General features: G+C 39.9%; 1 protein-coding gene and 1 long non-coding RNA gene across 5 annotated transcripts in view; one reads left to right on the top strand and one right to left on the bottom strand.

The window, feature by feature from the left end:
* LOC110349807 (uncharacterized) overlaps nucleotides 1-27,902 on the top strand; it is a 97,141-nt gene that overhangs the window by 6,782 nt on the left and 62,457 nt on the right. Inside the window, exon 2 of one of the 2 annotated variants that reach the window (XR_015450723.1) lies at nucleotides 678-843. The exons of the other annotated variant lie outside the window; for it this stretch is intronic. This is a non-coding gene — a long non-coding RNA (uncharacterized LOC110349807). The remainder of the gene's footprint in view (nucleotides 1-677; nucleotides 844-27,902) is intronic. 2 annotated transcript variants of the gene reach the window in all.
* Pygo1 (pygopus family PHD finger 1) overlaps nucleotides 17,917-27,902 on the bottom strand; it is a 30,557-nt gene continuing 20,571 nt past the window's right edge. For all 3 annotated transcript variants that reach the window (XM_004835349.3, XM_004835348.3, XM_087209702.1), the window contains 2 exons: nucleotides 27,391-27,476; nucleotides 17,917-26,340 (listed from right to left, as the gene is read on the bottom strand). In XM_004835349.3, the coding sequence (XP_004835406.1) occupies nucleotides 25,219-26,340; nucleotides 27,391-27,476 (1,208 nt within the window). In that variant the 3' untranslated portion in view covers nucleotides 17,917-25,218. The remainder of the gene's footprint in view (nucleotides 26,341-27,390; nucleotides 27,477-27,902) is intronic.

Genomic DNA, 27,902 nt, shown 5'->3' with positions numbered 1-27,902 from the left:
TCATGGTGTAAACCTTCTTGATGATTTGCTGCATGCTATTTGCCAGTATTTTATTGAGGATTTTTACATCTGTATTCATTAGGGAGATTGGCCTGTAATTCTCCTTTTTGGTTGGATCCTTCTCTGGTTTTGAAATCAGGGTAATGCTTGCTTCCAGGAATGAATTTTGGAGTATTGCTTCCCTTTCAGTTTCATTAGAGTTTGAGAAGTAGCAGCATTAGGTCTTCTCAAATTTCTTGTAGAATTCAGCAATTAATCAGTTAGGGCCTGGGATTTTCTTAGTTGTTAGTTTTTTAATTACATCTTCAATTTCATTGAGTGAGATTGGTTTATTTAGAATTTTTATATCTTGATTCAGCTTTGGTAATTCATATGTATCTAGAAATCTGTCCATTTCTTCATTATTTTCAATCCTAAAAAAAAGAAAAGGAAAAAGAAAAAAAAATCCAATTTAAGGTGTGTTTATGTTGTCACTGGTAGCCAATGTGGGTAGACAGAATCCAGAGCTGAATTGATTCATCCCAGCAAACCAACCATAGTTTTATGGTGGTGGGGTAGTTGGTAATCCCCTGCACCTTTAGTTCCACTGAAGTTCAGGCTCATTTATGTTTATGGGGCTAGAACCAGATTTTTTGAGCCTGCAACAGTTCATGTGCCTCCTGCCTGCTTGAATTCAGCTCCCTGCCAACTTGAACTCTGCTCCCTGACTTCCTGATGACTTGACTTCAGCACCCTCACCAAGATACCAGGAGCCACTAGATGGAGTCACCCTGTAGCTGTTCTGAGTTCTGAGCTCAGTTGGCCCATCTCCAAGATGGTTACTGGCCAATCACCCTCTCCTGGGTAAGTTTGAACCCAAATAACTCACCAGCCACTGCTGTGACTCACCATTGTGCTGTGTCTACTGCTCCATTCCACTGGTGTGTTTCTCCGTGGAGGCCTCTGGGGTCACCAGTAGTCACCATGCATCTAAAGGTTTGATTTGCTGTTTCCATGCCATGAGTCTGGGCTCTGTGAGAAAGGGCTGCTTGCTATCTCCCTCCTCTTTGTTAAAGTCTATCTCTTTGCTCTCCCTGTTGACAACAATTCTCACTTCAGAGCCTTTCTGGGTCCCAGGAACCCACTTCCCTCCTTCTTCTCCTCCTCATGACACTATATTCCAGTGTTAGGACACCAGATCTTGGAGAGGCTCTTTCTCTGCTGCTCATCACTCTGCCATCTTCCCAGAAGTGTCAGGTTTTGGTAATTATGAATAAATTTGTTTTAAACATTTGTGGGTAATTACTTAGGAATAGATTTGCTGGGTCACTGGGTTGGATGTATTTTTAATTTTATAAGAAATTGTTAAATTACTTCAATAGTACAAATTTTGCATTTGTACTACCAGTGTATGAAAGTTTCCATTACTCTGCATGTTCACCAGGCCTTAGTATCAACAGTTTTGTTTTTTAAATAATTTTAGCAAATCTAATAGTTGTCTGTTAGTGAAAGAGGAAACCACCTTTCCATATAGAATTGGGCAACGATGGATTAACTGTGCTATTAGGCAAGTATGGGTTAACTAGGTAACTCTGTTCTTTGTAGAGTGCACCTGAGTAACCATGGCAACTCTGGTTGGTAACTAATTTTCAACTGCCCAAATTCCTTTTTTTTTTTTTTTGGTACCGGGAATTGAACTCGGGACTTTGTGTGTGCGAGGCAGGCAGCGGAACCACTGAGCTAAATCCCCGGCCCCAACCATGGCAACTCTGTACTCTGTCACCAAAGGAGTGGAACAGACTCAGAAAGTCCCACCAGAGCTCTTTGCCTGGCCTCGCCACCGCTCTGCGTTGTGTAAATCCTGCTTGCTATGTTCCTGGGGAAACGCCAATGAAAGTAAGCCTCATAGATGTAAAAAGAAGTATATAAAGAATAACAAACTTCTATTCGGGCTCTTGAGACTGACAGGAGTCATCTGCTGACCTGCCAGTGTTAAAAGCCTTTTTTACATCCTACCTCCATGTTTGAGTGCTGTCTAGGAATCCCCTGAAGTTTCCCGTTGCGTTAGCATCTCATAATGGTTTTAATTTTCATTCATTTTTCATATGCTTATTTGTATTTCATTCTTTGGTGATGTGCCTCTTAAAGTTTTTAATAATTTAAAATTTTTTCTTTTCTTTTTTTTTTTTTGGTATTGGGGATCAAACTCAGGACCTTGTGAGGCAGGCAGCGTAACCACTGAGCTAAATCCCTGGCCCTATTTTTGTTTTCTTAATGTTAAATGGTGAAAGTGTTTTCTTGGACATACAAGTCCTTTTTCTAAAAAATAATATAAAGTTATAAAAAGCAGCAGCAGCTTTTTTGTTTGTTCTTTTGAGACAAGTTCTACCTATGTAGTTCAGGCTGGCCTTATACTCACTGTGTAACCCAGGCTGGCCTCAAACTCACAGTAATCCTCCTGCCTCAGCCTCTTGAGTGCTGGGATTACAGGAGTGTGCCGCCATGCCTGCTATAAGTCTTTTTATCAGATATATGCTTTTCAGACATTTTTTTGGCCATTTTGTGGCTCTTTCCCCATTCTTTCATTATTTTTAAAGATAGAAAAATTTCCAGGCACTATGGTGCACACCTGTAATCCTAGCCATTCAGGAGGCTGAGGCAGGAGGATGGCAAGTTTGAGGCCAGCTAGGGCAAATTAGTGAGACCCTGTCTCAAAATTTAAAAAAAAGCAAACCAGGAGAACTAGAAATGTCCTCAGTACCACAAAATTAAATGAATAGATAGATAGATTGGGGTGGGGATGTAGCTCAGTGTGCCACCCCTGCCTGGCAAGTGCAAGTACAAGGTCCTGAATTTGATCCTCAGCACGGGGGTGGGGGTGGGTGGGTATGATACGTAATTAATTTTGATAAAGTTTAATTAAACAACTTTAAAAACATTTGGTCTTTGTAAGTATTATCTAAGAAACAGTTTCCTAACTCTGCACTGAGCAACATTCCTAGCTCTTTTTATGTTTTATTTTGGGACAGGGTCTTGCTGAATTGCCTAGGCTGGCCTGACCTTTTGATCCTCCTGCCTCAGCCTTCTGAGTAGCTAAGATTACAGGTGTGTACTATTGCACCTAGCTTACCTTTGGGTCTTTTTGATCCATGTTCCATTTTGAGTTAATCTTTTTTTATATGAGGCCATATGTGATCCAGTCTTTTTTCTTTTTCCTTTCTATTTTTTACATGGTCATTGGTTTCAGTATCATTCTCTAAAGAGAGTACTGATACTGGTGTGTCCTGAGTTCCGGGTTCTACAAACATCAAAAAATGAAGTCCTGAGTCAAAGGAGGAAGAGGTTAGGAGAGTTTTATTGGAAATAAGAGCAGCCCTTCCATTTCCAGGAGGGGTCCAAATGGGTGGCTGGACACCCGCATCCTCATCCAGAGCTAGTTATAGGTAAACAGAGCACAGAGATTGCTCAGTTGTTCAGTGGTCACCTACCACAGATGGCCCTGTGGATTTAAAATGACCAATTGGGACTCAGGCTTTTAACCCAGTTACTCAGTATGTAGGGTTTACAGGAAACTGGGACCTTAGAAGAACTGGTTAATCTGCATTATAAATTCCTGGAGATTCAGGAACTTCGTAGAGAGTAGCTGCATTTCCTTTTTCTTTTCTTTCTTTTTTTTTTTTGGTACCAGAGAGATGGAACTCGGAACCTTGAGCTTGCGAGGCAGGCGAGGCAGGCGGCAGAACCACTGAGCTAAATCCCCGGTTGCATTTCCTTTTAATGGGGGCAAGACTGAATTCCACGCTGCCAGAGGAAGTTCAGTGCATTTAAATTACTCAAAACTCTGGAACTTAGTAAGGAGTGGCTGCAACTGCCTTTAGTAGGAAATGGGCTGCCTCCTATATTCCCTGAAGAAATTCATTGTTTTTCCAAAGTCCTACTTCACTGTCCGTTCTTAATTTTTATCAATGTGGCTGGTCAACGAACTCCACCTCAGGCCCTTCTGCCATACTCATAAGCTAACTAAAACTATTTTCTACAGTACCATTTGTCCATTGAATTTTCTTGACAACTTTTTCAGAAATTAGTGAACTATGTATGTGTGGGTCAAAGTAATTGAAAGTAAGAAAAAATATTTTTCATACTTAACTTTATTTTTCTCATTCTCCGCCCTCTCCATTTTTGGGTGCAGAAACAGTTTTTGAGTCTTATCGTTCACTCTGCAGAACTTCCTTTTGAGACAGGCAGTTTAACCACTGAGCTAAATCCCCTGCCCTGAAGAACTTCCTTTAACATTTCCGGTAACACAGACCTGCTGCAGTGAATTCTCCGCTTTTGTTTGTCTGCGATTAGCCGGGCCTGGGTTTGTTGTCACTGCGGTTACCTTGACTGCTCCACCAGCTCCAGCTGCTCAAGGAGTGTTACCGAGGCTTGGGGCTTGGCGAGGGCGTGGCCTCGCTTTTCAGAGGCGCCCTAGAGCTTTTTCTTTTCCCTCCTTCCCTGGAAGCTGGAGTCCTATCAAGATTTTAGTTATTAAAGATGCTTTGCTTAAGCATGCCCCCGGCGTCCCACAGTGGTAGTTTTTTCTTTTACTCTTCCTGAGGCAACAATAGGTTTTCGCTTGTTCTGGTATTGAGAAAGTTTCTTGTCTTTCATCAAAAAGCAAGCAGGTTATTCTTCTAGTCCTCCCCTAAAAGCAACTATTCTTTGTTCATGTCCGGGGTTAAGAGTTTACTAGTCCCTGGGCCTGGGATTTAGCTCAGTGGCGCCATGCCTGCCTGGCAACTGCAAGGTCCTGAGTTCGATTTCTGGTACTGGGGAAAAAAAGAAAAAAAGTTTACTAGTCTTCAAGTGTTTTAAGGTTTTTGATGGTAAGGAGTAGAGTTCAGAAAACTGCACTTTATGCTTGTCCCTAGAAGCATATGAACACTTGCACCGCTGGTTCAGCTAGTAGGTGGGTAGGTGGGGGTCTTTTCTGTCTTCTCTCCTGCCCCAGTCATTCTCTTGAGCATCTGTTACAGTGCAAACTCACCTTCTGTCTGAGGCCTCCCATCTGTGACAAAGTGACACACTATCCCACAGTTGGCCGCTTGTTTACTTTGTTTTTTGAGATAGGGTCTCACTATGTAGTTCAGACTGGCTTTGAACTCACTACGTAACACAGGCTGGCTTCAAACTCACAGTGATCCTCCTGCCTCAGCCTCCAAAGTGCTGGGATTAGAGGTGTGTGCTACCACACCTGGCTAGTTTTAGTTTTTTGAGGCATTTCATACTGATTTCCATGCTGCGTGCTCTAGTTTACAGTCCCATGCACAATGTAGAAGGGTTCCTTTATCCCCACAGCCTCACCAGCATTTATTTGACTTCTTGATAACCTTTATTGCTGGAGAAAAATGTAATCTCAGTACTATTTTAATTTGAATTTCTCCAGAGAAGAGTGATGTTGAACATTTTTTCATTTACTTACTGGCCATTTGTAGTTCTGAGAAATGTCTATTTGTTACAGTTGCCCAGTTTTTGAATGGTCTTTTGTTTTCGGGGTCTAGTTCTGTCCAGCACCCTGGGGAAATTGTGGTGAGACATGAGCTCCAAAGGATTTGGACAGCCTCACCCCTATGGCAGTGCCAGTTGGAGCCCACATTCCTTGTCTCTTGGGGTGGTTCTGCTCACTGTCAATGGCTTTCCTCAGCAAACAGTCTCTGTTCCTGGCATCTCAAATTTCCTGGGGTCTCTGCACTGTTGACTGCATCTTCACAGCTTTGCACACTCCCCTCTCAGGAACACACCCATGACTCTTGTATTCTCCATACCTGTATGCATGTGGATGATGCCAAGATCTGTAACAAGGTTGAACAGTAGTTGGGCCCAGTTAGATCATGGCTGCGGAAGCCTCTGAGTGCCTGGATGACTGGACACTGTGAGACAATCTCAGGGAACCAATTCCTTAGGCAATTCTTTTTTTAGCAGGGAGCCCAGGAGCTCTCTTCTCCATGAAAGTTTTATAGTTTTGCATCCTTGAGCCTCCAAATGCAGGGTTCTACTAATTCATGAAATGCCTTTAAACCATCTTTCCTATCATTCTGTTGCAAAGTACTTGGCTTTTTTTTAATGCTAAGCTTTTCAGCAACCCTGCTGTCCACGACACCAACTTTTCACATCTGCTTTTTTACTCCTGGTTTTCGCTGTAGATCTGGCTAAATGTACCCAGCAGGACCTATGCCACTGCCTGAATATTGGGCTGCTTTGAAATTTTCTCTGCCAGATGAATTAGTGAACACCTTTAATCTGGGTCTCCTGAAAAGCGTGAGGACATGGGCAAAATGAAGACAAATTTTCTGGCAGAACATAATACACACAGCCTCTAGTCTAACTGCCAATTGAATTTTTGCTCTCAACCAAAACTTACTGAATCTGGCCTTTACTGTCCACATTCCTATCAGCATTCTGGTCTTCTGAGCTCTGTGCAGAATCTTCCATCAATTTTTGCTTACTCTGTTTACAGCATTGTAAGGCTTCTCTAGCCATTATCTCCAAACCTTACAAAGCTCCTCTGCAAACAAATTCCAAAGGTTTCTGAACAACATGGTCAGGAATAGTCAAAGCAACAACCCCACTTTTCTGGTACTGACTTCTGTCTTAGTTACTTTCTCATTGATAAGAGCAAATACCTCATAACTGGAACATAAAGGAGGGAATGGTTTATTTTGACTCATGGTTTGGCTCCAGAGTCAGCTGGTTCCAAGGAAGACACAGGATGGTAGAGACGGATGGCAGAGGAGAAGGTGCTCACCCTATGGCAACCAGGAAGCAGAGAGAGAAGGGAGGAGCTGAGACAATACAGTTTTCCAGGTCACACCCCCGTGACCACCTCCAACCAAGCCCCAATTCCTAATACCATATTAAGCGACTGAACTCATCAATTGATGAATCCACTAATGAGTGTAGTGCATCCATGATTCAGTCACCCTCTGAACACTGACTATTGAGGTATGTTTTAGATCTAAGTAACAATAATTGGATCACTTGGGGGAGTGCTCTTTGATATTAATTTTTTGTTTTTGTTTTTATATATTCTGTTCTTTAAGGTTTTTGGGGGGGGGGGGTTGGGTACCGGGGATCGAACTTGGGGCCTTGTGCTTGCAAGGCAGGCAGTGGAACCACTGAGCTAAATCCTCATTATATTCTGGATATTAGTCCACTGTCAGAAGAATAGCTGGCAAAGATTTTCTCCAATTCTGTAAGCTGTCTCTTCAGTCTGTTGCTTCCTTTGCTATGCAGAAGATTTTTGTTTTGTTTTGTTTTTGAGATAGGCTTTCGCTAGGTAGTCATTGTCATTGGTATGTATCCCAAGCTGTCTTCTAATTCATGATCCTCCCACCTTAGCCTTTCAAGTGCTTGGATTATAGGTGTGTGCCATCACATCTGGCTCTTGTAGTTCTTTAAATTGTTGTAATGCCCTTTGTCAGTCTTGCTATTACTTCCTGACCATTGGAGTTCTATCTGGGAATCATTATCTATACCAATTTGAAGTGTTATCCTTATGTTTCATCCTAATGTTTTCAAAGCTTCAGGTCTTACATTAAGGTCTTTGATCAATTTTTAATTTTTCTTGTATCCGGTGAGAGACAGAGATCTTGTTTCAGTCTTTTATAGGTGGATATCCATTATTACCAGCACCATTTGTTGAAGATAGTCTTTTCCCCAGCATATGTTTTTGGCTCCTTTATCAGGTTGTGGTAAATGAATGGGTTTATTCTGGATCTTCCATTCTATTCTGTTGATCTACAAGTCTATTTTTTTTTTTCAGCACCAGGGATCAAACTCAGGACCTTGCCCTTACAAGGCAGGTGTGGTGCCACTGAGCTAAATCCCCAGCCCTCTACATGTCTATTTTTATACCAAATAACAAGCTGTTTCTGTTATGTTGGTTCTATAATATATTTTGAAATCAGACATTGTGCCAGGTGTGTTGGCACATGCCGGTAATCCAAGTATTCTGGGAGGTTGAGCAGGAGGATCACAAGTTCTGCCTAGCCAGAGCAACTTACCAAAATACTGTTTCAGGCCTCTTTTTTTTTTTGGTACCGGGGCTCGAACTCATGTCCTTGTGCTTGCACAGCAGGTGGCGAAACCACTGAGCTAAATCCCTGGCCCTAGCAAAATACTGTTTCAAAATTTAAAAAAAGGGGGGGGGGGGCTTGGGTTGTAGCTCAGTGTGAAGGCCTTGGGTTCAATCCTTAGAACTAAAAAAAATAATCAGGTATTGTGATACCACCGGCATTGTTCTTTTGCTCAGGATTGCTTTGACTATTTGAGGGTCTTTTCTGTTTCTAAATGAATTCTAGGACTTTCTCTACTAGTCCTATAAAGAATGTCATTGGTATTTTGATGGGGATTGTATTGAATCTGTAAATTGCTTTCTGTAATATGACTGTTATTCCTGATATTTCAAGTTTGGGGGGCTGAGAAGTGCCTAGAAGACTAGTTGAGCATGTTCCTGGTTGTGTCTGAGTGAGTCATGAAGATATGGCTTGGGTACTATACATGGTCCCTCACCCATTCATTCAGTGCTGTTCCCCTGCTCTGCTCCTCAGCCACTATGAACCAAACAATCTTGTTCTACCATGCTTTTCTGCCATGATGTTCCTGTCTTAGAGCCAGCTGACTATGGACTAAATCTCCCAAACTGTGAAATAAATTAAAATCTTTCCTCCTTTAAGTTGTGAATATTGGATACTGTATCCAGCAACTGGAAAGCTGATTAATACAGAAAATTGGTATCAGAGAAGTGGGTCATTCCTGTGACTATATCTGACCATATGGTTTAGGAAACTTTGGATCTTGTTTGTGAGAGGAGCTTAGAGATATCAGCTAAAAGAGCCCTAGACTGCTATAACCAGAGCCTGATGGGTGATTCTGCTCAGAGCTCAGAAGACCAGAATGCTAATAGAAATGTGGACAGTAAAGGCCAAGCTCAGGAGATTTTAGTTGGCAGCAAGGACTCAGCAGTTGGACCAGAGGCCATATGTGTTGTCCTCTGGCAGAAAAATTGCCTATAATTTGCCCATGTCTTGAGACTTGTGTGAATAAGTGAGATTAAGAGCTGAGGAAATTTCAAGACAGCCTAACATTCAAGCTGCGGGATGGGTACTGCCTGCTGCTTTTAGCCAGATTTATAGTGAGAATCAAGGGCAAAAGGTAGAGAAGAAAATTTTTTAAAACTTAAAATTTTGGACTAGAAGGAACCATGTGTAAAATTGGGGCCAAAGAAAATGTGGCTGCTAAAGAGATTAGCACCATTAGAAAGAAAACAAAGTACTTTGTACAGAGACAAGAAGAAAGATTCTTGAGGGCATCCCACTCATTCCAGGCTCAAGGATGCAAAAGTATCAACCTTTCTTTTAAGAAGAGAGTCTCTAGGCCTCCTGGTGAAGAAGAGCCTTCTAGGAGCTGGACATGTGGTGCATGCCTATAATCCCAGCACTCAGGAGGCTGAGGCAGGAATATCACCATGAGTTCAAGGCCAGCCTGTCTCAAAAAGAAGAAAAAAGCAAGAGGTCTCTTAGGGAATTGGTTCCCCAGGATTCATTTCACTGTGTTCACCCATCCAGGCACCCAGAGGCCACTGCAGCCATGGTCCAAGGGGGCCTGCCTACTACTGCCACTCATAGCAAACCTTGGCATTGTCCAAATGATGCTAGTTTTACTGGCATGCAGAATGTAAGAGTTGTGGGGTCAAGGAGGCTTCCACTCAGATTTCAAAGGAAGGCCTGGGAAGCCAGGCAAGGAACCCCTGAGAGATCAGTGTGTGAAGCTGAAAGAATGTAGACAAAGGTAGAGCAGAGAACCCAGGAAGTCTGAGAAGCCAGGAACATGTACTGTCTGGCAAGGGAAGCTGAAAGCTGTGAGTGGAAGAGCGAGGTCCTGTGGGCTGCAACTGGCAAGGCTATGGGGGGGCGGTGCCCTAGTCCTTCGGAACTTACTTTAATTATTTATTTATTTATTGGTGCCAAGAATCAAACTCGGGACCTTGCGCTTGCGAGGCAGGTGCCAGAACCACTGAGCTAAATCCCCAGCCCAGAACTCACTGTTTTTAGACCACCATATACCCCAGATGCCACTGAGGGAGGTACAGGACTTAATCTTTGTCCTGCTATGTTAACATCTTGCTTTTGGTTGATTCTTTTCTGTCCCCCTATTCTTCCCTTTTGGCATGGGAGTGTTCACTCTGTGCCACTGTAGCTTGGGATTATGTAAATTGTTTTCGACCTTTACAGGGGCTCACAGCTAAGAGTTTGCTTTGAATATCACAAGAGACTTGTACTGGGACTTTTGAAAAATACTGGAACTGTTGAGACTTTGGGGAAGGGATTATTGCATATCTGGTCATATGTGAGATAGTCATAGTATGTTAGGCAGAATTGTAGACTTGCTATTGTCTCTATTTGGAGATTAAGTATGGTCTAGGGAGATGTGTTTGACAAGGGTGGGATGTGGCTGTCAGGGTGGAGCTTCAATTTGATTTCCTTTGGAATCCTCCTGTGGGGTTAGGGGAACACTCTTCTAGGTGAGTCCGAGTAGGTCATGGAGATGTGGCCTTAAGGCCTATGTCTGGTCTCTTGCCTCTTCTGCTACAGCACCCTGCTGCTGCTTTGCTTTCTGCCTGCCACAAGCTAAGCAGTTTTGTCCCATCACACCCTTCTGCTTTCATATCTCTGCTTTGGAGCTAGCCAATCACAAATCACCTCTTTTCCTAAGTTGTGAGTGTTGGATGTTGTGTCTTAGCAACAAGAAACCTGATTAATACAGGTAGTATGGCCATTTTTTTTGGAACCACAAAGCTACGTTTTTATTACCTGGCCTAGAGGTAACCATCATTGCCTTCATTGATATTGTGCTAGACAGAACTCAATTTCATGTTTCTGGCCATGAGAAGGAAAGGCTGAGAAATTTGGCTTAGCTGTGTGTCCTAGAAAAAAAGAGAGGAGCTTATGGAGAACAGAGTCAGTCTCTGCCACATGAACTTCTCTTCCGTGTGAATCTTCTGCTGTCTGCTGAGGTGTGGCTTCTGGCAAAAGGCCTTTCCACACTTATATGTGTAGGCCTTTTCCCCCATGTGAGTTCTATGGTGTTTAGTGAGGGCTGACTTCAGGCTAAATGTCTTTCCACATTCACCACATTCACAGGGTCTCTCACCGGTGTGCGTCCTCCGGTGCACAGTGAGATCTGACTTATGGCAGAACATTCTTCTGCATTCTTTACATTCATATGGTTTCTCCCCGGTGAGTTCTCTCATGAGAGCTGAGGTTTGATTTCACGCAAATGTTTTTCCACATTCATTACACCTGTAGGGCTTCTCACCAGTATGAATTCTCATATGCTTGGTGAGTGGTAGCTTCAGGTAGAAGGCCTTCCTACACTTGGTGCACACAAAGGGCTCCTCCCCTGTGTGAGTGCTCTGGTGCCTCCTTGGGTTTGTCTTCTGGCAAAAGCTTTTTCCACATTCATTGCACTCATAAGGCTTTCCCCATGTGTCTAATGTATAGTGAGATCTGACTGCATGCAAAATGTTTTTCCACACTCATTACATTCAAAGGGTTTTTCTTTGGTGTGAATTCTCTGATAGACTGACTTCGAGGCCTGACTTCTGACAGAAGGTTTTCTTGCATTCGTTTTACTTACAGGGCTTCTTTCCTGTGTGAATCTTGTGATGTGTAGTCAGGGCTGACTTTTGGCAGAAGGTTTTTCCGCACTCACAGCATTCACAGGGTTTCTCTCCTGTGTGGATTCTCCAGTGCATAAGGCCTGACTTCTGAGGGAAGGATTTCTCAGTCATCACACGCATAGGGCTTCTCCCCTGTATATGTCCTCTGGTGCACTGTAAGGGCTGATTTCATAAAGAAGGATTTCTTGCATTCACTACATTTATAGGGTTTCTCTGCTGAATGTTAGGGAAAGTTCTCCCGCATGCATTACATTCAGATTTTCCTCCCTACCTGGGACTCCTCTTGGGCAGTGACAGCCTCACAAGTGCCCCACAGTCACTGTATTTGAGGGAGGTCTGGCCAGCAACTCTCTTCTGTGACAGTAACATTGCCTTTCACCCACCGTGCTCTCTGCACGGCTGCCCGTTTGAGCCCTGTGATTCTGATGAGGGTGCTCACAGGCCCGGGCACTTTCCCAGGCACATCACAGTCGCCAGGCTTCTCTCCGGCACGCATCGCCTGCCTCAGGTACTTTAGGGACAAGCGCTTTGTTTGGATATGCATTCAACTCCCTAGGGCTCACTTCAGAATAGTTTCTGTTATTTAAATCAGATCTGAAATATGTTTTGAGCTTAGATTAGTTTTTCCTAATTCAGCTCTTTCCTTAGTTGATGTGTTACTGCTAATAAGAACTTGCCACAAATGTCCACTGCGAATTCCTTGACTTTTCTTTTCTTTTTTTTTGTATTAAATTCTTTTATTGGTACATTGTAGGCATACAACACAATTACATTTCTCATTGGGAATTGTACCTTTACATAATGCATCTTGGTTCTTATTTTTTCCCCATTCCTAGCTCTCCCTTCACGCCTTCCACCCTTCCCTATTTACAAAGACTTTATTTCCATTTTTTCCATTTCTCATCATTTTTCCTTTCCCTTCTTTCCTTTCCCCTGCCCCTCCCACTACCCCTACCCCTTTGGACCTTTTCTTCCTATTTTACATTATCGATTATTCATTCTAATCATTGGTACATTTTAGGTATACAATATAATGACATTCATCATTGGAAATTTGCACCTTTACATAGTCTCTCTTGGTTCTTATTTTTCATCCTTGCCCAGCCCTCCCTTCAACCCCTCCAGTCCTCCCTATTTACAAAGATTTTGTTCCTATTTTTCCATTTTCTCATATTAATCCCATTCCTTACTATCCTTTCCCCTAGCCCTCCCACTTCCTTCCCCTTTGCCCCTTTTCTTACTATTTCACATTACCTATTATACATTTAGTCCTTATTTACACTTTCAATTTCTCATACCAGAGAAACTATTCGGTATTTATACATGTGTGTCCCATTTATTTCACTTAAGAGTATCACCTCAATGTGCATCCACTTAGCTATAAATGTCTCTAATTTCTCATTTTTTATGGCTGAGTAGTACTCCATTTTATAAAAAAAACACATTTTCTTTATCCACTCTCCAGTTGATGGGCATTTGGCTGTTCCCAAGTTTTAGCTATTACAAACTGCGCTGCTATGAACATGGGTGCACATATATCACTGTGGTATGATTCTTTTAATTCTTTGGGGAAGATCCCCAGCAGTGGAATAGTGGGGTCAAATGGGACTTCCAATCCTAGTTCTTTGAGCTGTCTCCATACTGATTTCCACAGTGGTTGCAGCAGTCTACACTCCCACCAGCAGTGGAGCAGTATTCCTCTTTCCCCACAGCCCCACCAGCATTTGTTATTGGTTGATTTCATGATAGCAGCCATTCTTTCTGGAGTGAAGTGGAATCTCAGCATTGTTTTCATTTGCATCTCTTGAATGACCAGTGATGTTGAACATTTTTTCATGTATTTATTTGCTATTTCTACTTCTTTGTCTGAGAAATGTCTGTTCATTTCAAATGCCTTAACTAGGCCATCCACTATCTGGACATCTGGGAGGCTCAGCTCTGAGGGTTCTCTCATCACACACGGCTCTTCTGCCTGCCTAACTTGAAGATCACCTCAGGTTTGGTCATGAGATGCCCAGAGACTGAGTCGTTTTTGGTGCTCGTGGGAACACAGAGCACTGTGGAAGCTGCGGAAAGGTGAATGAAGCAGAGTCACAACCACGCGTGGCTTGGTCCTGGCTCCCCGCTATAAGCTCTCCAAACATCAGCTGTAATCCTGGCTCTCAGGAGGCTGGGGCAGACAGATTGCCTCCAGTTCAAGGTGAGCCAAGGTTACACAGTTCAAGGGCAGCCTGAACTGCATAGAAAGACCCAAACACATCTTGTGCAATCATCCTAGGCCCATGCAGAGCTGGGCTCTTTCCCTTCCAAGAATGCTTTTGCCTCTGTTCCCAAGGACTAGTGACAGAATTCAGGTCAGACAGGACTTCCTTCAGGTTGGATTTCTGTTCGTAGGGTGCTTCCTCTCAAACGCTGCACATCTACTTTAATCAGTTATTTCTTCAGGAATCAGGAGTACCACTCATGCTTTGGGATGCTGAATGTCAGAGATGAGGACCAGGAACCTTCCTGTCCTGCCACTGACACCCGAAGCGACCGGCCCGCAAAGCTCGCAAACCGACTCCTGTACACGGAGGCACCCATCAGGCCCTGCGGCCACGCATCACCTCCTAGGAAAGCATCGTGACAGCCCAGCCCCTGCCCCCCCCCTTTTTTTCTTGGTACCAGGGATTGAACTTGGGACCTTGTGGTTGCGAGGCAGGCAGAACCTCTGAGCTAAATCCCTGGCCCTTATGTTTAGGTTTTCTTGAGACAAGGTCTCGCTGTGTAGTCCAGGCTGGTCTTAAACTTACTATGTAGCCCAGGCTGGCCTCCAACTTGTGGCAATCCTGCCTCAGGCTCCTGAGTCCTGGTATTATAGGCCTGCACCACCAAGCCTGGTTTATGGCCATTTTAATAATGAATCAAATTTCCCGGTAAGGTCAACATTGAACCTAACCATTGAATTTGATTTAGTTCTCATCCAGTTTGGGTTGTGACCAGAATTGTGGAAAGAATTAATTTCGTGAACCAAAGTACCACCATACATAATATAATTTGATTCTTTTTTCAATCCCGTTCCCCCCACCCACCCACCTTCCTCCCTCTGTCTCTGTTACTTTGTTTTGTTTTGTTTTGTTGAGACAGGGTCTTGCTATGTAGCCCAGGCTGGCCTCAAACTCACAGCAAGTCTCCTGGCTCAGCTTCCCAAGTGCTGGAATTACAGGTGTGTGCCACCATCCCTGGCCTCTGTCTCTTTCTCTAAATACCCTTTGCCACTTCATTCTTCTTCTTATTATTTTTTGTTAATATTTATGACATATAAGGTTTACATTCATTGTATTTTGTATTTGCATGACATTTTAAACCTTTGTCTTTCTCCTTATTCTCTCCACTCCCCTCACCCTTGGTCTCCTGGACCTCTTCCTATTTGCAAAAGATCTGTCTCCCTATTTCCTTCTGTCCATCCTTTCTTTTGCTCTTTTTTTGTACTTAGCCTTTCTCAAATGAGAGATACCATACAGTGTTTAAGATGGGTGTCTGTTTCACTTAACATATTTTCTAGGTGTATCTATTTTCTTACAAATGTCTCAAATTTATCCTTCTGTATAGCTGAGTAGTATTCCATTATGTATAGACACCACATTTTCTTGATCTGTTTCATTTTAGAGATCCTTTACTTTCTTAGTTAGATTTATTGCAAGTTTTTTTAAGGCTATTGTGAATGAGATTGTTTTCCTGCCCTTTTTTCCCCCTTCGGTGAGTTCATTATAGGTGTAAAGGAAAGCTACTAATTATTTTGTTGTTTTGTATCCTACTTTTCTGAGTTTGTTAGTTCTAGGAGACTTAGTGGGCTCTTAGGGTTTTCTAGGCATAGAATCATATCATTTGCAAACACTAAATTTTTTTTTTGGTACCGGGGATCAAACTTGGGACCTTGTGTTTGTGAGGCAGGTGGCGGCACCTCTGAGCTAGATCCCCGGCCCTGCAAACACTAAATCTGACTTCTTTCCTATCTGTATCCCATTTATTTCTTTCTCTTGGCTGATAGTTCTGAATTTTCCTTTACTATCCTGAATAATAGTGGTGAGATGAACACTTTTGTCTTGTTCCCAAGTTTAGAGGAAATGCTTTGTGTTTTCACATTCAGTGTGATGCTGGCTAGGGTTAGTCACTTAGATCCTTTATTATATTGAGGTATTATACTTCTATATCTAGATTATTCAGGGTTTTATCATGGTATTAGATTTTATCCAAGGCCTTTTCTCCGTCTGTTGAGATGATGGTGTGAGTTTTGTCCTTGATTCTATTTATGTGAATTATATTTATTAATTTGTGTAAATTCAACCGACCTTTTATCCTAAGAATGAAACTTGATGATAGTGTGTGATCTTTTTAACATAATACTGAACTTGATTTACAGGTATTTTACTGAGGAGTTTTGCATCGATAGCCATCAAGGATTAGTTTAGAGTTTCGTTTTTTGTTATGTCCTTATGAGGTTTTGGTAGCAGGGTAATACAGGTCTTGTAATATGGATTTGCAAGAGTTTATTCTCTTCTGTTTTATAGAATATTTTGAGGATCATTGGTTTTAGGTATTCTTTAAAAGCCTATTAAATTCAGCAGTGAGTATGTCCAGTCCTGGGCTTTTCTTTTTTGTAAGACTTTTTATTATTGCTTCAATCTCAGTGCTTGTAATCGATCTAATCAGGTTATTTATATACTCTTGGCTCAATTTTGGTAGGTCACATGTGCCTAGCAAAATGAAAAACTGCTTTTATCACATTAGCCCTGCCTTTTCCTGATTTAGAGTCCAAGCTATCAGTTGGAAGTAGGTTTTAATTTTTTTACCCTCCTTTCTCAAGTGATACACCAGTAGAGAGCAATCCTAGCTAGGTCCCTGGCTTAAAACACTGTGGTTAGTTGGCTCCTTTTTTATGCCTGATTTTTTCCCCCTTTAGTACTGGGAATTGAACCCAGGGCCTTCACAATGAGCTACATCCCAAGCTCTTTTTAGTTTTTGAGATTGGGTATTACTAAGTTGTCCAGGTTAGGCTCTAACTTGGGACCCTCCTGCCTCAGCCTCCCAAAGTGTGGGGATTACAGCCAGTGGCCACCACACTTGGCTTTTTCTACATACCACGTAAAAATATCAATCACAGTAGATGCTAATCAATTTTGTTTTCGTGCTACAGATTGAACCCAAGGTGTTGTGCATGACATCTTTTATCTTGGTTTCAAACCTAGTTTTATCTTTTCATATCATTGCTACCTTTTTGGAATAGTGGGGGAGACTTAGAGCATTAATTCATAGTGATACTGGATGCAAAGACTACATCTTTCTTGTCTTCTGTGGCAGGTAGGATATTTTTTTCTTCCTTCCCCAGCTTTTTTCTTGTTGCTTCCTTACTTTCCTCCTCCATCCCCTTTCCATTTGAACACCTTCTTTCCATTTCCCAATATCTGTTATACATTTTGGTCCTTATTTCCACATTGGAGAAACAATGTGGTATTTAAACATGTGTGTCTGATTTATTTCACTCAAGAGCATGGTCTCAAGGTGCAGGATAGTTATTTTTCATTCCATTAGTATAAACTCAACTTTTGTGCATTCATCATCTTGATATCTTAACGTCACCTGCACCAATGACCTGTTCACATTTTATCCAGCCTGTTTTCATGGAACAGACTCAACAAGGAACCTAGTGGTGGATTCATATAAACTTTGGAGATCTTTTGTAAATGTAATCATATTATTTAGCAAGTTTCTGGTTGCTACAATGGCATCTCTGCTTCAGAGGTAGTTCAGTTATTGAGGTTGTAGACTCTTCTATTAATTTTGTTAACAGAACCGAGGTCCTAATTTGTTAAAATCAAAACAGACTCATGTCTTATTCACAATTTCATAAGGAAACTCAGGACCCAATATTATGTATAAATTTTTCCAAAAAAGTAATGCATATATATAGCAAGGCCTGGCCCATTGGTTTGCTCAGTATATAATTAAACTCTTGGTAAACTATAGAATATTTCCTGGTTTGATACCACCAGGGATTTAGCGCAGTGGTGCCTCCACCTGCCTTGCAAATGCAAGGTCCCAAGTTTGATCCCCGGTACCAAAAAAACAAACTTCAAGATACTTTGTTGAACACATTCTACTAAAGCCAAGATGCTCAACGAGTGCACCTACTTGTCCTTATGAGAGATGAAAGTCAAACACTTAAAAAGCAGGTCTTTTTCTCTTTAAAAACTAGCTTTATTTAAAAGACTCTGAAGCATAGTTAGCACTATGGGAAACAAACTTGCAATACATATTCAAGAAAGCCTGCCATACATCATTCTACAATAGATAGTAGATCTATATACTGACATTCCTTATACAATGCATAAGCCGCATTAGCATCATCCCTGGAAAGAATGGCCAACAATGACATGGCTGTCTCAACAGCAGAGCCTCTACTTGTCTTACTTTGGAATAAAAAACTAAAACATGGGAGACAAATGAAACTCCAATTTTAAATTCTACCATGGTGGTTAGGGAAAAGGAATAGGATCAGAAGGGAGAAACTGTAAGAGTTAAATATCTCAAACAGAAAACTGACTTACTATATTTATAGTAATTACTATAAAGTATTTCAATTGAGAATGTAACTGATTTAACAATCAAACTTTTAAACAAACTATCCAACTTCTATCAGTTATGAAGCCAATTTTATTTCTTTGAAAATTGTAACTGCATACAAACTATATAAAAATAATAAACAATTTGAGGCTATCTAGTTTTCTCATATTTTATCTGTTTTATCACAAAGTAGTTCATGATCATTTCATATTAATACTTCTTTATACCCAGTTTTAAAAGACTGTATGTGAAAATATCAGACAAAAACAAACCAACATGTAATACTAAATTTTTAACACAAAAAATAAACCTATGAAAATATGAGTATTCAAGTCAAATATAATGGGATTATGACATGGTATGGTATCTGGCATTTAAAAAAATATTAAGAGTAAATCAGATTTATTGCTATATCCTATCAACAATCAAACATATAAAATATACTACAACCACCATGCCAAATATGATGCAGCACAGGAATATTAATATAACATAGGTACACATTTACTTTATTATATACTCACTGATATAGTAAAACTTTATTCAGAATAGTTTGAATTGATAAAAGTGTAAAAATGTGAATATTTTTAAAAGATATGCAGTTTAAGCACTCACAAGTAATTTTTTTCAAGCATATAATTTCAAATATACAGATTTGAATTGGTCAAGTATTACCTATTATGATAATTTTAGGTACTTGTTTAATGACAAAACAAGAATGCTTTTAGTGTTCTTAAATAAATGCCTCTAAAATTTAAAAAATTAAAACCTATCTTCAAAATTAAAATTTTCTTTAAAGTCTTGATTATTACTTTTATTAACAAATCCTTTTATCAGATAATACAAAGTAAACAGCATTCAAGTCCTTGTATCAATGATTACAAATTCTAAGTTTATGGTATCCTCATCATTTCTTAATAAATGAAAATTAGTACTGCTATTTGTTTTGCTTAGAGTGAATGATATTGTTTAGTTGAGAGATATCAACTTAAATTCAAAGTCTGCTGTATAATATTAGTAGTATAGGTTTTCAAAAATCCTAATATGCACTATCAGTTAAGACAATTCTTTCGCAAAGTATACCTGTAAATATATCAAATTTTAAATAAGTATTTACTATGAGTGTCATGAATTGCTAACACCAAATTTTACTCCTTTCTCACATTTCAAAGACATCATTCCATCTACTAATCCATAAATATTGATGTTTCACATACTTCATAGAGTAGCTTAAAACATACCAGCATAAGAAATAATTAGTATTACATAGTAATTTCCTCTGTCATAGGAATAAATGTTGGACAAAGTCTGGAAACATTTTATTTTCCAATTTGAATTACAGTAATTTTGCCACAGACCACAGCACTAGTGCATGTATTACTTTAGACATGCTCTAAGAACAAAACAAAAAAATTACTGCAAAAATACATGTCACCAATGTGGAACACACTCAGATTTGTATAAAAGTACTGAACTAATATCCCAAAAAGAGGTATATGTAAACAGTACATAAGGAAGAAATAGTTTTAATATGAAACAATCATTTAAGTCACATACATCATGATAAGAAGCAGGACTTTCTTTTATAAAAGATAACATCTTAACAAGCAACATCATCTACACATCTACAGAACAAGAAAAGTACAGGTATTGCGAGTAAGTTTTAATATAATTCCAAGTAATGTATTATTGATAAAATATGACAAAGATGAAGCTTCTCCACTGGGTTTCATTAAGTTTTTAATTAAGCACAGGCAGCCTGTGATGGCACTTTCTCCCTTCATTTCCCCTTGGCCTCTTGTCTTGGGATAATGCTATCCCTAGGCTCCTTGCTCCAGAATGCCTCTAAACCCCATCACTGTACCACCAGAAGTTGGAAAATGTAAAGGTGACATTTATAGTGATCTACAGGATAAGTGGAAGAGAAGGAAAAGTTATAAAAATTTGGAAATAAGAAGGAAACCTCTAAGTTCAGAACTAGAAGACAGCAGACTGTAAAAAAAAAAAATGTCTAAACAATCTAACAATCTATAGGAATTGAAATACAGGACAGTACCAGTTAATTTGCTAAAAATATTGCTTTCCATGGTTGCATGAGTTGTGGTCATATTGTCTAAAGTGTCATATATTAAAGATTCATAGGGCCAGGGATTTAGCTCAGTGGTTCCACTGCCTGCCTTGAAAGCACAAGGACCCAAGTTCAATCCCCAGTACCAAAAAAAAAAAAAAAAAAGATTCATTCTAAAGATCCCTTTTTAAAAAAGAAAATTTAGTATCATTTTCCTGCTACCTTCATTCATATTTTAGCAGAAAAAAAAATGCTTTTCTCTTAAAATGTAGCCAACTGGGCTGGGGATTTAGCTCAGTGGTTCTGCTGCTTGCCTTGCAATCCCAAGGCCCTGAGTTCGATCTCCGGTACCCCCCCAAAAAATGTAGCCAACTGATATCACACAAGAAATAGAATTTCATCAAAGGAAAGGTGGGAAATTTTGAAGCATGGAGCTTCCAGGAGGGGAAAAGCCAAGCCTGTTTATACAGCATTTCACCAGAAAGTTTAGATGGTAATAGGGCAACTGGGAAAGAATCCACATTAAGAACTTAACCTTCCTAATCACATCAGGAAAAAGGAAAGATTTCAGCTTCTTTCTCTTACATTGATTGGTTCACTAAAGAAAACTAAGAACTTAGCATGATAACAATAGTTAACTGCACTATGGGTTAGCTAAGTCTTTATGAGCTTCCCTAAGAATCTTATCATTTATATTGAGTTCCAAGCCACTATTTACAAATGAACATCGGGAGCCTGGATGCTTTTCAACTTTTTAAATTAAAATACCTAAAACAGCACAAATGTTCATGCATATAAAACCTCTGTACACTGGAAAAAAATCCAAAACACATTAGAACTTCCTTTTAAAAAATCATTTATAGTTTTTACTTACATTGTTTTTACTTTTTAAATACAATAAGTATGTTGAACAGTAAGAACTAGCACTTTGATTTGTTCAAGATGCATAAGTTAAATGAAGACTCTTGATACTTATCTTATGTGGATGATTAAAGTCAGCAGATTCCATGGTGACCCATTCTATTTTTTTTTCTACCACTAGGCTCAGTTGGGAGTCTTTTAAAAAAGCCCAGCATGGGTTTCTTTTACGTTGTGCTTAGTTATGAAGCATAAGCGCTAGTACAAGAAAATCTTCAGGTTCATGTGTATAACCTCCTAATTTGGATTACAAAAATCATACTAGCAGTACTAAAGAATTTCACTCAAAAGGAAAACACCGATCACAAATCTCAATAGTACATTTGAAGAACAATTTCCTTTATAAGCTAAGCTCTATTAATATTAGCACATCCAATAACATCTAGAAGCATGTGGACCAGGAATCCCTTAGCGAATGAGCAAATCCATCAGTAACCTGTCCTTGCTGAGTGAGCCTAGAGCTAATAGGCTGAACTTCAGCAAAACTTGAGAATGTAGGAGAAACTCAGGTTTCCTACTCAATTGTGTATCTTTGCATTTAAGTGTGTAAGAGATGAGGCCTTTTTGAGGGAAGGAAAAGGATTATAGCCCCCAAAGGTATAATTCTACATATATGTCTTTCCATCACTGCATATTATTAAAGTTGAGGGCAGCTCACTGCTTTTCCTAAGAATGCCCTATCAATTCACCTAACAGTCTTCTTTGGGTGAAATAGAACAAATTTTCTGGCCATTCTCATAGTTCACCACTTCTCCTACCCGAAAGTATCTATGTAATTTTGGACAAGTGTTTGGTAGAGATAAATGTGGAAGTAGTAAGAAAATTCAAACATATGGAAACCTTCATTAGGTGCGATTACAGTTTGGCTGTGACTCACGTCAGAATCAACTATGGTTTTTCTTTAGAATATTTACAGATTCTTACTTAAGTAAGGTGATTTGAAAACCTAAACACTTGAATAAATATTCACTGGTCTGTGTGTTTTTAAGATAATTGTTTGAAAATAGAAAATGAAAGAATCACTTTATAAATCAAATGTTTTTAGACTATCTTGGGAGAGCCGTTTTATTTTTTACAAAAACAGCTAACTACTGAAACTGTAAGCAGTAAACTTTAATAAAAAGCACAATCAATTTTAACAATGAGCACAACTGAGTACTACCATGTGAAGTTTGGACTCCTGAGAGCATCGGAAGGTTCTACTCAAAACACCTACTTCTGTGGGCTGGGGATGTAGCTCAGTGGGAGAGTGCTTGCCTAGCATTCACGAGGCCATGGGCTCAATCCTCTGTACCAAAAAACAAAATCTAGTTCTAATGCAGTCATAAATTCATCAAGGTCCTGAGTTCGATTCCCGGTACCCCCCCCCAAAAAATGAGCACTCAACAGGATTAAAAAAAAAAACCCACAAAACTAGGTCCTTACACATTTATAGAATTATTTATCTCTAGTAAAAATTTTAATGTAAGCAAAATAGGATCTTCACATATCTTCACTGAAGACCAATGCCAGAGTCAGTCCAAAACACTACATCATAATCTGCTTCGACTGGTAACATTTTCACACAAACAAATAACTAGTGTTGGGGTTTATAGAATTTCATTTTCTAAAATCATGATGATATACATACACAACTACTGAAAATATCTATACTCATCTCTAGTCAAGTGTAAGTGGAGAAAACCTTGTATTGCCTTGTACCATATGAAATTGCTATTTTGTAAGTAAAAATTAAAACACTATTTAAAAAAATAAGTTTTATTCCATCAAAATATGCATCAGCATTTTTCTAAGATATTAAATCTTTAATTTTCATAAAATTATTGTTAGACTGTATAAATTGTTCAAATCCTCCAGTTACTGTTTCTCAATTGGGAAGTGTGTTGTTTGTTTGTTTGTTTTGAGACAGGGTCTCTCTATGTAGTTCAAGCCGCTGGCCTTGAACTCACTATGTTGTCCAGGCTGGCCTTGAACTCAGCTTCCCAAGTGCTGGGATTACAGGCATGCGCCACCACATCCAGCTGTGTTGTTTCTTAGAAAAAGATCCAAAGGATGAAAAACATGGCAATCTCTTAGCTAAAGGTCCAGAGGCTTTGAGGGATGTGACAGAATTTCACAGTCCAGGCTTTGCTTGGGTGGCTTGAGACACATGAGGTAAAGTCCTGTCATGTTAAAGTATGGGTTCACATTTGGTAACCAAAGGATGTTCGTGAGTGAAAATGTATATATGCAATTTAAATTTCTTAACATGTTGCTGCTGTCATTGCATCCCTCAGGTTTACACTGTAGTAATTACTTTTTTTTGGTACCCGGGATCCTTGCACTTGCGAGGCAGGCGCCAGAACCACTGAGTTAAATCCCCAGCTCTTACACTGTAGTAATTATCTCTTTAACAGATCACCATAGCTGTCAGAACTTTTGATCGCTGTGACTGCAGCGGTGCATTATTAGGGAGCTTCGTCAACATCCAACCATTGTATGGCTTGCTGTCGACTATCATAGTTTCTTTTCTTTTTTTTTTTTTTTTGTACCAGGGATCAAACTCGGGACCTTGCACTTTCGAGGCAGGCAGTGGCACCACTGAGCTACATCCCAGGCCCTATACAGTATCTTTCTTTATGTTTATTTGGCCACAGGTTATAATCTGCTCTAAAAATGAGGTTTTTGCTGTTTTGATTCTCATTGAACATACTCTTGTCGGTGCTCTCCAGTAGTGTACTACTAGGTCCGTTTTCAAACTCTCCCGTGACAGGAGAAACTCTCAAGCCTTCAGCGAGGCCTTGGAAGTTAGGTTTCACCTTGGCTATTAATTGGTCCTTATTTAAAATGGGATTTTGATCTTCTCTGAGGTTCACTTTAGAAATTCAGATCCTTATACCAAGATTTTTCACACTACTACAGAGTAGTTTTATTGTTTTGTTTTTTGTGGTACCGGGGATCGAACTCAGGACCTTGCGCTTGCCAGGCAGGCGAGACGCCAGTGAGCTACATCCCCGGCTCCTACTGAGTAGTTCTTTTGTTAGCAGAGCCCTCTAAGACTTTCCTCTTTTGCAATATGTCCCAGTTATAAATTATATAAATGAAAGTGTTCATAATTCCTCTGAGGAATTAGTTATTTAGTTATTTCTTTGGAAAGCAGTAACAACTCAATAAAGAAAAATTAAGAGTATAATGCGATCATAATTCTAAGTAGTACAATTCTAAGTAGCATAATGCTATCATAATTTAAGTAGTCAAGTTTACTTATTGTAGTCAATTTTCAACTGATCTAATACTAGCAATTTCACGTGGTACAGTCCACAAATTATAAGCAAGTACTCACTGAAAATCTACTATATGCTACGATCTGTCTCTGTCTCATATCTGTGTAGATATCCTGGAAAGACTAACCTGAACATATGAAAGAAAGTCCCTAATTCTAAAGACCCTAGTGGGGGAGGGATCTGGTATCACACTATATTATTTTCTAAAAATCCATTGAAATGTATGCTGTCCCCCATGTTATAGACACATATTATATTTGAAAAACATGTTAAATGCATCTTGAAAAACTTTTTGAACTTAATATTTAATGTGCCATGGCCAAAGGTCAGTACTGAAATATACAATTTTCAGTGATTCTAACTTTTAAAAGTTAACATTGGCCTGTAATTATTATTTTGAAGCTTCAAGAGGCTTTGTTTAGGATAAATTACTAACATCTATTTATAAATGTTTCTAACGCACCCCCACATACAATATTCTCATTTACAATACCCAACAAAGATAATACAGAACCTGAACTAGTAACGAAGCAGAATATTAATGGAAAACTAAGATAAATAATGTTTCTGTGCTATTTTAAAAATAATGTCAAATACTAAAATCCTGTGGCCAGACCCCTAACACGCAGGCCACAAGCAGCACTCGGGCTGAGGTCCGCGCGCTCTCAGGCATCGCTCCCCTGCGCCGCGGGCCCTAGGGCCTCCCGGGTGCGCATCAGCTGCACGTCCGAGGCTGCCATGCAGGCGTCACAGCCCCACACAGCGGCCGCCTCCGCCGTCAGCAGCCCGTACGCCGTCTCCGTCATTCCCGTGCACACGCGGTGGAACCATTTCTGACAGGAGGCCTCGCACAAGATGGCGTCCTGGTCGTCGTTCACTTCGCTCGTACAGATCCCACAGGGGTACACAGGGTCGGACGCCGAGTGGCCGTGGCGGCCCGGGGGCAGCGAGGGCCGACTGCCCTTCTCGGCGGGGCCCACGTCGACCGCGGCCCTGGGCTGTCGCGGCTTATTCTGCGTCCCATTGGCGTGGCTGCCGTGTGCAGCTTCCGCGCTGCTTGACCTGCTGTTCTCCTGACTTGCTGCACTGTTTCGATTGGCATTTTTTAGTTCAGGATTACTCTGGTTCACTGTGTCATCCATATTTAAGTGAGGGGCATGAGCGGTAGAATTCTGATTAGTGTTTTTGGTTGTTCCTTGACTAAAGTCTTGTTTTGGAGGGGGGCCTTTTCCTTGACCAAAAGTGTTTGGGGGTGGAATAAAAGAATTAGATTCTAATGGAGAAGCAAAATTTGAATTATTTCCAGGAACAAAATTAGATACAAAATCAGAATTAGATACTTGGCTAGCATTCTGTGGAAGAATCTGAACAAAATTTTCAGTAGGATTTTGCCTAAAATGTTGATTAGGCATATTAACATTATGATTTAGTACATTATTATAAGATGAATTTCCAAAACTGGAATTATCATGTGGCCCAAAGTTAAAAGCATGAGGTCGACTAAAACCCATGCCCAGTGGATTCTGAGGAAATGGGTGTGGCTGATTCCTGAGGGAGTAGGGGCCGCAGTAAGGCGAGGACATTCTCGGGGGGATGTGAGGTGCCATTCTGAATGTGCTGTATCCTCCAAAGCCAGGGTAACCAGGGCTCAGATACAGATTTGATGCAGCCAGTGGTTTGTAGGAAATAGTATTATAGTTGTCATCAAATGGATTAGCAGCCACTAGATGGTCAGAGTTTGGATTCGGTGGTGGTGCATACTCAGACAACGGAAGAAAAGCTGGTCCCTGAAAAGAGAATGTAAAGTACAACACCTGTTTCTTGATCAAAGAAGTTGTTATACTTGTCTTGTTTTCTTAACATCTGTGAATTTGGTTTTAGTCAAATTTCTCTTATGCTGCTCAGAAAATTTAGTTTTCTCACTTGACTTTTCAATTAATGTTTATATTTAGAGATACAATATGTATAACTTAGTGATAAAATATCCATGTCTTTCATTTAAAAAAGAAAATAAGGTATGCTTTTCCAAGCTCAAATCCAGTTACTTCACACTCTACAGGTATTTAACTTTCAAAAGAAGCTTCATTACCATAATTTTCACAGCATGCTTGCCCAGAACTAGACTCATTTAAAATATTAAAGCATTCTAACTAAAAATATCTTCTACACCCCAAATAGTCATAAAATTAAATAACAAGATACAGGATCCAAATTTTTTTCCCCTAGCTTAACTTCAGGACCAATTAAAGTATTCCCTAAACACTAAGCTGTCAGCCTCACACTGGAAAGATAAACTGTCAGTTTTAATCACACTGTAAGTTAAGCAAAGGCCAAAATGGGAGGAAACTAACTTGCACAAACATATTTATCCATAGTCCTTAGCATCAAAAGGATGCTTCACATTTACAGAAGACAAAACTATAAATGTAATAAATCATTATTTATTACAGCCAGAAGTCCGGAGGATGCCTCCATCAAGTGCTTTATGGTATGAACATAACACTGAATTATTATGCTCAATATTACTTTAAAAATTGTTTCCACATATCTTTAAATCTTTTAATAGGACTATAGGTATTTATACATTTTTAAAACCTTTAGATTTAGGAATAAGCATTTTAATTTGTCTGCCCATACTTTCTTCTTCTGCTATCTACTCGAGACTTACTGTCCAAAAACAGCCACTGGTTGGTGACTAAAAAATCAATCATTGCAGAATTCACTATTAAGTTCTGAATGAGGACAGGAAGCAAAACCCACAACCAAATTAAAATTTCCCTTATCAGCCCAATCACACCAGCAGAGGAACACTATTACTGAAGAAAATGTCAATTTACCTGTGTATTTGCCTTTCGTTTTTTCTTATCGGGGCTTCCTAGTTGTACACCTGGTCCTCCTAACCCATCCAGTCCACTATCACCACCTAAAAAAAAATGATGATACCTCCACTGGTAAGTGAATTCACTTTATATCTCATAGTAATATTATATTTAACTTCTTAATATGTTTTTTCTTTTTGTCCCGGGGATCAAACTCAGGTCCTTGTGCTTGTGAGGCAGGCAGCAGAAACACTGAGCTAAATCCCTGGCCCCATGTTTTCTATTTTTGTTGGGTGAAAGCAGTACTAAGCTTTAATCTTTGTTCTGCAAACAGCTGTTCCCATAGTTTCATGAAGAAATCATCATTCATCTCTGTTCCCATGGTTATTATTCTTTCAGTGAAAAATTAAAGTCTCCCTTCCATCCTTGAACTGTTATTAATCCAGTATCCTGTCTCTGAGTCCATCAATATTGGTAGTTCCTGGTCTATTTTTCCAAAGATAATATTGGTATATTCAAGTATAACACAA

Source organism: Heterocephalus glaber, unplaced genomic scaffold (assembly GCF_053883595.1).
Source record: "Heterocephalus glaber isolate CG9 unplaced genomic scaffold, H.glaber_assembly_v1.0 deba00000122, whole genome shotgun sequence".
Lineage (NCBI taxonomy): Eukaryota > Metazoa > Chordata > Mammalia > Rodentia > Bathyergidae > Heterocephalus > Heterocephalus glaber.
This window is presented reverse-complemented; position numbering and strand designations above follow the sequence as displayed.